Source organism: Lathyrus oleraceus, chromosome 6 (genome assembly GCF_024323335.1).
Source record: "Lathyrus oleraceus cultivar Zhongwan6 chromosome 6, CAAS_Psat_ZW6_1.0, whole genome shotgun sequence".
NCBI classification, from domain to species: domain Eukaryota; kingdom Viridiplantae; phylum Streptophyta; class Magnoliopsida; order Fabales; family Fabaceae; genus Lathyrus; species Lathyrus oleraceus.
This window is the reverse complement of record NC_066584.1, coordinates 309651933-309663621: the sequence shown is the minus strand read 5'-3', so window position 1 is coordinate 309663621 and position 11689 is coordinate 309651933. Positions and strand designations below refer to the sequence as shown.

At 36.1% G+C, this 11689-nt stretch overlaps 1 protein-coding gene across 1 annotated transcript; it reads left to right on the top strand.

Annotated features, from left to right (window-relative positions):
* Window positions 1–1579: 1579 nt before the first annotated feature.
* LOC127091658 (F-box protein PP2-B11) lies at window positions 1580–3106 on the top strand. Its single transcript, XM_051030344.1, has 3 exons — window positions 1580–1968; window positions 2107–2228; window positions 2486–3106. The coding sequence occupies exons 1-3, from the start codon at window positions 1699–1701 to the stop codon at window positions 2892–2894; spliced, it is 801 nt and encodes a 266-aa protein (XP_050886301.1). The 5' UTR covers window positions 1580–1698; the 3' UTR covers window positions 2895–3106.
* The last annotated feature ends 8583 nt before the right edge of the window (window positions 3107–11689 follow it).

The window sequence follows — 11689 nt, the reverse complement described above, 5'->3', positions numbered from 1 at the left end:
GGAGCTCAAAGAAACAGCCTATAGTCACACGTTCTACTACAGAAGCAAAATTTGTAGCAGCAACTGTTTGTGCTTGTCAAGCTGTTTGGATGAAGATGATACTTATGGTTCTCGGTCATGAAGAAAGAGATTGCATAAGCATAAATTGTGATAATAGTTCCACCATCAAGCTGTCCAAAAACCCAATTATGCATGGACACAACAAACACATTGATGTTTGGTTTCACTTCTTAAGAAACTTGTCCGAAGAAGGAGTTATCTCTTTAGTCCATTGTGCAAGTGTTGATCAAGTTGCAGATATCATGACCAAGTCGTTGAAAGCAAATACATTTCAAAAGCTTAGAACTTCACTAGGAATGTGTGACATTGCAGTAGTAAGCTAATGTATTTCATAATATTAGCTTAAGGGAGAGTATGAAAAGATCAATTAGTTTGTTTTTCCTAGTATTTAGGGTCAGATATGCTACGTAGGAATAAGGTCCTACTTTATAGGTTAGTTGGTTTACATTGAATAAGTCTTTTAGTTTATGTTAGTAGTGGCTATTTTTTAGCTTTGGTTGTTTCTGTAACAGACTATTTACTATATAATAGCCTAGTATCTATTGAATAATACACAAGATTTTTGCTCATACCTAACAACATCCACATTAGTTAGTTAAAAAACATAAATTAGAAAGAGAGGGGAAAAGAGTTTTAAGAAAAGGAGAAAAAGAGAGAAGTAAGAAATGATAACATCCGTGACCAGAAAATAGAGATTCGAGAAAGAGAGAGGGAAATAGGAATCTTATAGGACCCATGGATCTTATAGGACCCGTGAATCAATGAGAAATAAGTAAGAATTAATTTATTTAACTTTTTAGTTTTGAATGAAAAATAGAAATAAGAAATGAAACTTGACAGAAAAAAAAAAGTAAATTTTTAATTTCAAATCTAAAAATTTAAAATTAAGAAAGTAGGCGTGTGTTTGCTTTTTGGTGGGAATCCTTTTTTATATTATGAGTTAATAATGGATGTGCGTCACTTATCAATAAAAAATAAAAATAAAAGATTTTTAATTATAATATTTGTTGATTACCGATTTGTCTAGTATTTAGTGTAATTAAATTTGAGTGGAAGAATAAAATAATAACAACATACAATAATATTATTATGGGTAGAAAGTATAGGTCACCCGAAGAACCATTGTTTTTGTTTTGATGATAAGGTCTTCCCGTATCTATGTCAATAAGATTTTCTTTGACTTATTTGGCTTTATTTTAAATAGAAATAAAAATAAAAATTAAGAAAAAAAGGATGGTGCACTCATAGTATAAATTATTTTTACAATGTCAATCAATAACAATCATGTATTCCGCCAAATCAACTATTAAATTTTAAATTATTTACATGATTTAGTATTTTAAAATATTTTGATTTGATGCATGTGTAATACTTTTTACATTGACAATAGACTACCATTATGCTCAAAAACTAATACTATGAAATGAATTTAATTGATATATATTGACGGTGTAAATTTTTTTTACACTGAATTTATAATCATATAAACCGATGATTGCGATGAATTTAATTTTACACTGAATTTCCATGAGTAATTAGAGGAGAGGGGTAGAGTCTTTTCATTTCCATACTTTAAAACACGTTTAGATGTAGTGCTCACTTCTTTGCATAAAATCACAAATAAATCAAAGAAAAAGAATGACAGAAATTCAGGATTTGCCGGAAGGATGCATCACCGCCATACTGTCACGTACTACTCCCGTAGACGCCGGCAGATTCTCCCTCACTTCCAAGACATTCCGTTCTGCCGCCGACTCCGATGCGGTCTGGAATCAATTTCTCCCTTCCGATTCCAATTTCATAGCCTCTGTTGTTTCACAGTTTCCCTCACTTGCCAACGCTCCTACCAAGAAGGCTCTCTATCTCGCTCTCTCTGATCGTCCAATCATCATCGATAATGGTCACAAGGTATTATTCTTGGTAACGTTTAAGGGCTTAGGTTTAGCCTATGTTTGTTATTTAAGGGCTTTTCCACACTGAATTTCAAGTTTTCCAAACACACATTTATTATCACAGAATACCTAGCTGAATTGATTTGATGTGCAGAGCTTTCAATTGGATAGAAAAAATGGAAAATTGAGTTACATTCTTGCTGCTAGATCTCTTACTATTATTTGGAGTGGTCATGATGAGGAATACTGGAAATGGATTGATTTGCCTGATTCCAGGTTAACTACCACTTAACTTCTCTCTTTGATTTTTGTTCTGCTAATAGTTTCCTATTATAAAATATAAAATATATAGACCCGTATCAGTTATGTTGTCAACAAAATGATTCAGCATGTGACCATGTTTTACGTTTGTGGTTTTGCGCATATCATGAGAAAGTGACGCTGGGTAGCGACCTCCGAATTTAAGTTTTAGACAGGTTTTTTCTCAGATCTGATATTTTAACCTTTGCAACTTGTGTACTACTTTTGGGCAGGTTCGCTGAAGTGGCTGTGCTTATTGATGTTTGTTGGTTTGAAATTCGTGGCACGATAAACACCATTGCATTGTCTCTGAATACTGATTATGCAGTTTATTTTGTGTTCAAGATGGTTAATGCCCGTGGATTTCAGAACCGTCCCGTAGAGTTATCAATTTTTGAGGAAGGTGGACATGTTAGTACTAAAAATGTTTGTTTGGATCCTAATGTGGAAGATAGGCCTCACGACAGAGTAGTAGGATTGCAACGTCCTATTGTGAGAAGCGATGGGTGGTTGGAGATTGAGATGGGAGAGTTCTTCCATTCGAGCACACAAAATAAAGAAGTACATGTGAATGTTTTGGAAAGGGGTTCTCAATGGAAGAAAGGTCTCTTTCTTGAAGGAATAGAAGTTAGGCCTAAGTAAGACAATTAAGAAATGCAAGGTATGGCAGAACAATGTTTGAAGATTTGAGCATAATATATTTCTACAAGTTATATTGTTTGTCGTGGTAGAAGAGTATGGAATATCTGTGCTGTGGATATAAGCTTTCTGGTGTGTTGATTGTTCCAACTATATTATACATTGTGATTATGTGATATTTTTTCCGAATTGTTTTCAAAAATGTTTTTCATATATTTATCTGCATCTTATTTGTGGTTAAATCTAAATTTTTGTGGATAAAATTATATATCGGACTACATTTGACTTTTTTCATGAATATCTAAAAAATAATCCAAATTAAATCATATAAAATTGAATCAAATTGAATGAATTTTTCAATTAATTATAAAAAATCAATTGAACAACTAATTGGAGGTATATCTTTTTTTGAAAAATTATGTGATTTTGTTTATGTTAAAAAATTTAAGTTTCATTAATTTTTTTATACTCTACTTTATTTCATTCATGAAATTAATCTATCTTTCTTCCAAATTTAAACATTTTTTTATCTTGTCAAAACTTTGTGCTAAAATTTGAAGTGTCTATTTATTAATGATTCGCCTCTTATAATTTTTATTTTAATAGTTAGTAACTCGCAAGTATGAAATGAATATGCATGAGTGATATAATTATCACACAGTTTGCAAATCATAACTTAACTGACATGAACGATCCTTCACCAAATTTGAACCGTGATCTTCATGGTTGTATGGTTGTATGTGAGTTAATTTTAATTATTATTATTGTCTCGTCTAAAAAAGTATAATTATTATACAAACAAATTATATACTGATGTGGTTGATCCGCCCATAGTTCATTTTGTCAAAGGTTTTTATAATTTGTGTTGATTGTCTACTTAAATTGCTCCAGTCTTCCGTCTTCTCATCTTTTCTCATCTTGTTCACCAGTTTCAAAACACCTTTGCTATCTGTGAAGATCTCATTCTCCTCCACCTTCAATCTCTTGACCACATCTAAAGCTTTCATAATGGCTTGAGCTTCTTCCTCTAATGAATTTGCATAACCCCTTTAATTACATGTACTTGCAGTTTCAATCCTTTGTGTCGTTGTGATACACTACCCCTAGGTTCCACTCACCTTAGAGGGCTAAGTTAGCACCTGTTTGGATGTGGATTCTTGGATGTTGTTAGTTATATTGATCATCCAACTCCAATCTCACTTTCGTCATCGCATACATGTCGACTTTCAAATCCCTCTTCATTGGAGTGATGTCCTTTGCGACTTTTGAGGTATTCTTTTGTGTAAAGCTTATCTTCGCTTCTCTTCATTTATGTTTTTGCAAAGCAAATTCCGAGTCAAGTTACTATCCGTGATGTTATTTTCTCTATTTTTGTTTCTATTATGACGAGCTTTGTCCTCATCTGATGAGTCCTTTTGATTCCAAGTGTTACAAGATTCCTCATTGTGAATCTTGGCACCCCGGTTCCACTTGGATAAGATAGCTAAATCAGTGTGCTTGTGACTATTCTCCTCTGATCTAACTCCCTTCATCTCTTGCATGCCAACCTATAGCATCCTTTTCACCGGAGTACCATTATCAACTTGATTTGAGCTTTTTTTTCTAGGGTATGATTCTATTTACTGTGAAATTTGATAAACAAATACAAGTTTTTATTAATACTTAAGGGAACAAATATGAAAATCTCCTGGAACATACTTATGTGCATTTATGGTTTTGAACAACATTTTTTTGTCGAAATCAAACGGTAATTTTTTCGATTTATTTCAATGTTGCTTTGAAGCAAGATTTGGAATTAAAGATTTTCAGAATAAAGATTGAAAATAAAATGCAAGGTGAAGTAGAAACATGAACTGTAAAGTGAAATCGAAAGGTAACTCAATGCATAAAAGATGCTTAAATGTGAAAAGACTTGAAATTTATAAATTGTGGAACGCATACATACATTTTTCTCACTCGTTTCTCAAATGCGCAGATACTTTGAGTTTACAGAATATGTATACAATTGCGGACTCCTTCCCAAATGAACATAAGTCCCTTTATATACTACTCTAAAATAACTACCCAAGAACGTTCGACTAACCCTATCACGACACGTTTCATTCCCATGCAACGGTTTTCTCCAAAGAGCCTCCACATGCCTTCGAGTAACCATCTTGTTAAACTAGTTCCCGCTCTTTTAACACCATTCAAATATCTTAACTATTTTTACTGGTCATCAAGAACTGACTTCCCACGTTGAAGTGTTTAATGTCAACCACAGTACGATAACCCATTCTGGAATTTTCCACATGCAATGCCCAAGTCGACATTGTTTCCATTACAATTATGAACTTCAACCTTAGCCAACATAACATAGTATTCAATTTCACTCTGTCCCCGAACTCTTATAATGCCCTTCGACGTGGAGTTACTTTGATCGGCATCACTATAAGTGACTTCCAACCTGGCATCAACTCAGTTCCCTTTTGACTTTATTTTATCTTGTCCTTCAACCTAGCATATTCATTGTTGTCCCATTAATACTTGCTACTTATAGTAAAGTTGAAAAATCCAAGGTAACAAATTACCCTCCAAAAGGCCATGTTTCGATCTGAATCAAATAAGAGAGACATGACCTTTTTGATCACATTTTTCGACGCCATTTTCGCTTTTGCTGATGTCATCGTCATCATTACCCTTTTTATGGTGCATTATCATTTTCCACGAGATCCGCTCAGAATCTCATCATTACTCCTACTTCCTAGGATGTCGTGGGTTTGCATGTCGTTCGTAACTGCTCCCACCCACATCAATGTTATGCTTTGTAACCCCAAAAAATATTACAATCTCCCCCACGCGGATGCCATGTGTCTGATTCAGTACATGCATTGAGAAGCTTATAAATAACACTTTTCAACTCCTCTATTATTCTTCCCCCTTTCAACTCCTCTTACAATTTTTTCTCACGCAGAGCAACAAAACCCTTTCACTATTTTTCTTTTTAACAAAACTCAATTTCCATCCATGGCTTCCACTCAAACAATTCCCTCTAAATCTAACATTGGCAAAAACCCATTGGCTTTCATAATCTCACCAAACGAGGATGAGGAAGTGAGAGACTACATTCCTGAACATCCTCCGTTACATCCTTGACATGGGGTTTTTGTCTTTGTAATTGCTAGGTCCATAGGAACACCTCTCTGACATTTTGAAATTCTCTCGATAAGTCATAGAGGACCCTCGTCCCATCTCAAAGTTTCTCCACTTAGGATTTCCAACATACTCATTGCCAGCGGGCTTAGTCCACCTCCCTTGAGGAGCATTTAGCGTAGGTTTGAAAGTACTATGCCTAGCCTTTTGTTGAGAAAGAGCTTGTTCTTTTCTCTGGGGCACCGCTCTCTTGTCGAAGTGAGATTGAGACCTATTCCTCCTCCAGGTCTCCTTCTCTTTTGCTTTCTGAGCACTCTCAACCTTTCTCACAACCTTCTTGTCAGAGACAACACTACATTGAGGATACAATATTACCTCTGAGTCTTCAACCTTGCACCTATAGAGAAATCCCACCAATCTTTCATCAGCCTTTAGGAATACTACTTCGATCTGATTTTCACTTTCTTTAAACTCGGCCATGTCAAAATCGTCAGTAATTTTGACCATATTGTTCGCCACAGGTTCCACGTAGCTAGCATCCTCAACATGCAAAGGGTCAAAGTCAATCTTCATAGATGGCTTTTCCTTAGCAAACATTAAGTTGCCTTCATTCAGTGCGTTCTGAACAAGATCCCTGAAAAGAAAGCATTCTGAGGTCTTGCACCCTAGAAAATTATGGTACTTACAAAACCCTTGTTTCTTTCTTTGTTCTAATGGCGGTACTTTTGCGCCTAGGGGCACAAGTACTTGTCCATCTGCAACCAGCAAATCAAAAATCTCATCGCATTTGGTTACATCAAATGTGTAAGTTTTCTTAGGGAACTTATCATTTTATTTAGGTTCTGAAGGATTCTTCCCACTTGTAGGTGTAAGTAACTTACACACATATGGGGGACTTGGTTTTAATTCAGCCACATCAACTTCAGACTCTTCGATATGGCCCAATTCAACCTCATAAATTAGGTCTTAATCCTCCATGTCAACATAAGCCGCACACTCTTTCTTACCCTTACTCACTATGGATTTTTCGACCTTTAGTCTTTCGACCTGCCGAGATCTGTTAGATAACTAGGACATGTCTCTTAGATACTGCGTGTCTAATTTCTTCCTAATGGATTAATCTAACCCCCGACAGCCATTTCGATAAGCTCGTGTTCAGGTACTTGAGTAAAACACCTTATTTTTAGCAACCAAAATCGATTTAGATAGTCTTCGATCGACTTAGCGAACTTTTGCTTCACGCTTGACAATTCTTTCAAACTAATCTTAGATTGCCCCATGTAAAACTGCTCATGAAACAACCTCTCTAATTGAGACCAGTCATTAATCAAATGGGAAGGTAGGGTGGTAAACCATGTAAAAGCATTCTTCGTTGGGGAACTAGGAAAATATCTCATCCTTAGATCCTCATTGTTGGCTATGTCACTTGCCTCAGTTAAGTATCGGGCAATATGCTCGATAGTAGACTCGTTAGTGTCGCCAACAAACTTTGTAAATTTAGGGGCTTTCCAACCCCTTGGCAGTTTAGTATACAACACGACCTCTAAAAGGGGAGATGTGTAATTAGGCCTCTGCAGGCCCATGTTCACCCCATTGTGTGCCATTATCCTTTCGACAATGGTCGTGAGTTTATTTTCCCCTAACAGATTTCCTTGTTGAACTTGATGGACTACTTAGTCGTCGTCCTGATTTAGATTAACAATCATAACATGTAGACGCTCTTCCTCTCTAGGTATCTCTTATTCGACTAATTGGGGAAGCACTTGATGTCCATGGTTCAAAGTGTTTTCCTCCAAAACCAACCCCTTGTTCCGAACTTGTCTAACGACTTAGGGTTGAACCACAGGCTGAACCTGCATCGAGGGAGCGCCAAAAAATCAGCAATTCTAGTCATTTGAGTTGCCAACTGCTGGTAACTTTGATTCGTGTTTTGAATTAATGGATTAAATATCGTACCCATATGTTGTGTTAGAGTATTTACCATGTCATGGTTACTCTCATCCATCTATTTCCGCATTGCCATGAAAAAATTTGTTGTCAAGGCAGGAATCGCTTGAGACCCAATCACATTCCCACATGGGGTTGCATAGTTCGACCATGGTTACTTATGGATGAACCAGACACCATGATTGGTGAATACAAATTCGCAGTGTTATCGGTAAACGTTGATGTGTTATTATGTAAACTAGTCATCATTGTTGCTGGCATTCCATAAGGTTGTTCACACCCTAGCATGGGCATTGTGAAATTTATGGCAAAAGGCCTAAAATCATACGCCACGAACGGTCTAGGAATCACTGGGTAACTCTGGGGAATTGGATACAAAAATGTCCCTTCAGGTAAAGTTATCGGTGCAACCATCGTAGACGGTATTGCCGTAGTACTGTCAATTGAAGGAATGGGCACCGTCATTGGTGCATAAACCGTGCTCGTCCCAACACTACTAATAGGTTGTTCTCCATTGTTATTCCTGGGAGTGGTCATTCTCCTTACATATCTCCTTATAGGTCTTCTGACTTCTCTCTTTATTATTTTATCACGCCTTAATCTCATGCACACTCACACTCAGAGAATGTGAAGTTAATGGAATGAAGAATTATAAATTTTCGAAAATGCAAAGTAAAAACACACATAAAAAGGGTCCCACTGGGCGTGCCAATTTGTTTATTGTGAAATTCGGTAAACAAATACAAGTTTCTATTAATACATAAGGGATCAAACTCGAAAATCTCCCGAAACATATTTATGTGCATTTATGGTTTTGAACAACATTTTGTGTCGAAATCGAAGAGTTACTTCTTCGATTTATTTTAATGTTGCTTTGAAAGAAGATTTGGAATAAAAGATTTTCAGAATAGAGATTGAAAACAAAATGCAAGGTGAAATAGAAACATGAACTGTAAAGTGAAATCGAAAGGTAACTCAATGCATAAAAGATACTTAAATATGAAAAGACTTGAAGTTTATAAATTGTGGAATGCATACGTACATTTTTCTCACTCATTTCTCACATGCGCACATACTCTATGAGAGGATATGTGTAATTTGGCCTCTACAGACCCAGGTTTACCCCATTTTGAGCCATTATCCTTTCGACAATGGTCGCCAGGTTATTCTCTCGTAAGAGATTCCCTTGTCGAACCTAATTAACGATCTGATCAGCATCTTGGTTTCGATTAACCATCATGACAGGTGAACACTCTACTTCCCTAGGTATCTCTTGTTCGACCACCTGGGGCATCACTTATTGCCCCTGATTTGCAGTATTTTCCTCCAAAACTGGTCCTTCGCTTCGAACCTACCTAATGATTTGGGGTTGTATAATAGGTCGAACTTGCACTAGGGGAGTGCCAAAAAAATCAGCAATTCTATTCATTTGAGTTGCCAACTGTTGGTTACTCTGATTCATATTTTGAATCAATGGGTTGAATATTGTACCCATATGTTAGGTAAGAGCATTTACAATGTCATGGTTACTCTCATCCATCTGCTATCTCATTGTCATTACAGAATTTGTCGTGAACGTTGGCATTTCCTGGGAACCAAATCCCATTCTCATTTGAGGTGGCATGGTTCAACTATGGTTACCTATGGCCGACCCAGACGCCAAGATTAGGAAATACACATTTGCAGCATTATCAGCAAATGTTGCAGGATTAGTTTGTAGGTTTGCCATCATTGATGTTAGCATCCCATAAGGTTGTTGACGTCCCAACATGGGCATTGGGAAACTTGTGGCGAAAGGCCTAACCTCTGTCGCCATAATAGGTCTATGAGTCATTGGGTGACTTTGGGAAATTGGAGACAAAATTGTTCCTTCTGGTAGAGTTGATAGCGTAATTATCGTTGACGGTATGCCTGTTATGCTATCACTCAAGGGATTGGTTCAGTCGATATTACAATGATCGTGCTTGTCCTAGTGCTATTAAAGGGTTGTTCTCCATTGTTATTTCTAGGAATAGCCATCCTCTTGGCGTATCTCCTTATAGAATTACTAACTTCTCTCTTTGTTATTCTACCACTTCTTAGTCTCATGCACACTCATAAATGAGAAGTTAATGAAAATAAATTATATATATCTTTTCGAAATAAAATCAACAATTCACACAAAAAGGGTTCCATTGGGCATGCCAATTTGTTTACTAGTGAATTTAGTAAACAAAACAAGTTTATATTAATACTTAAGGAATCAAACTCGAAAATCTCCTGGAACATATTTGTGTGAATTTAAATCTTTGAACACCATGTTATGATTGAAATCGAAAACACAATGTAAAGATAACAATGTGAAATTTTGACAAGACTTGGAATGTAAAATATTTTGAAGACAAAGGTAAATGAAATCGAAATGTGAAAATGAAGATAAAATGATAAATGGTCGAAATATAAATGAATGCGAAAAAATGCTTGAATGTAAAAGTGTTTGGAATTTATAAATGTGGAACACCTACATACATTTTCTGCACTCGTTTCTCAGTTACACAGATGCTTTGAGTGTGTAAAAATATGAGTACAATTACAGACCCTTATAATGTAAAAAGGCGTCCCATTATACACTAATATAAAATAACCACCTACAAACGGTTGACTAAATAAATCACAACACATTTTACTTCCATGCATATGTTGTCTTTGACGAGCCTCCACATATTTTCGAGTAACCACCAGTTCTAATCCAATTCCCACTCTTTCAATCAAACCAAATAACCAACTTAGAGCATTTGAATTTTTCACTAAGTCCACATATGCTACCAACGCTCCTCGACCTTCAGCTGCTTCGACCACACTTGCCACACGCATCGTTCGACATGTTCAATAACTTTCATTATGGCACACTTATTCTTACTTGCCATTTATAGTCAGGTCGAAAAGTTCAAGGTAACACGTAAATTTCCTTAAATGCCCCCTATTTTCAGAGATACATCTCTGTACGCAACTCTTACATACTCAACAAATGCCATTATGAGAGGCACCCTATAAGTTTGGTTGTTTTTATTCTGGAGATGCATCTTCAGAACATTTTAAGAAATACCTTATTTATTTACCAGTTCAGTAGAAATCCTGAAGATTCATCTCCGGAATTATGGGTGGAATTTTGAAATTTGTTGTCACCTTTGCATGTCAAATATTTTCGGAGATGCATCTCTAGAAATATCTGATAAAAGAAGTAGTTGCATGATCACACAACCATTGTTGCCATAGTTGGTTTTCAACCAAACCCTTCACCAAAAAACCCTTTATTCTCAATCCATTTTTCACTCCAAATCTCCATTCTTTTGGTTCATCACATCAAAGGGAGCAAAAGAAGATATAATTTAAGGTAATGATCTTTCATTTCCCTATGTATTGCTCATAATAATCATCATTTTTTCTGAAAAAAGCAGCCTTGTGTCGGAAATGTATCTCCCATGTGCTTGTGTTATTGCAAAAGAGATGAAACTTGGTTATCCTATAAGAATGGACGAGGTTTGCACTCATTGGAAGAGACTTAGGTTTGATGATGATGGTGTCATGAATGACAATAAATCGAATATCTATATTTTGACTGAATGAGAAGTGATACAAGAGAGATTTTTGAAAGTCGATGACAACATGAAACTCCACATCAAAGAACAATTGAGGAAGATTGCCTATCCGGACACCACCGTCATGAAACCGCCCTCTCA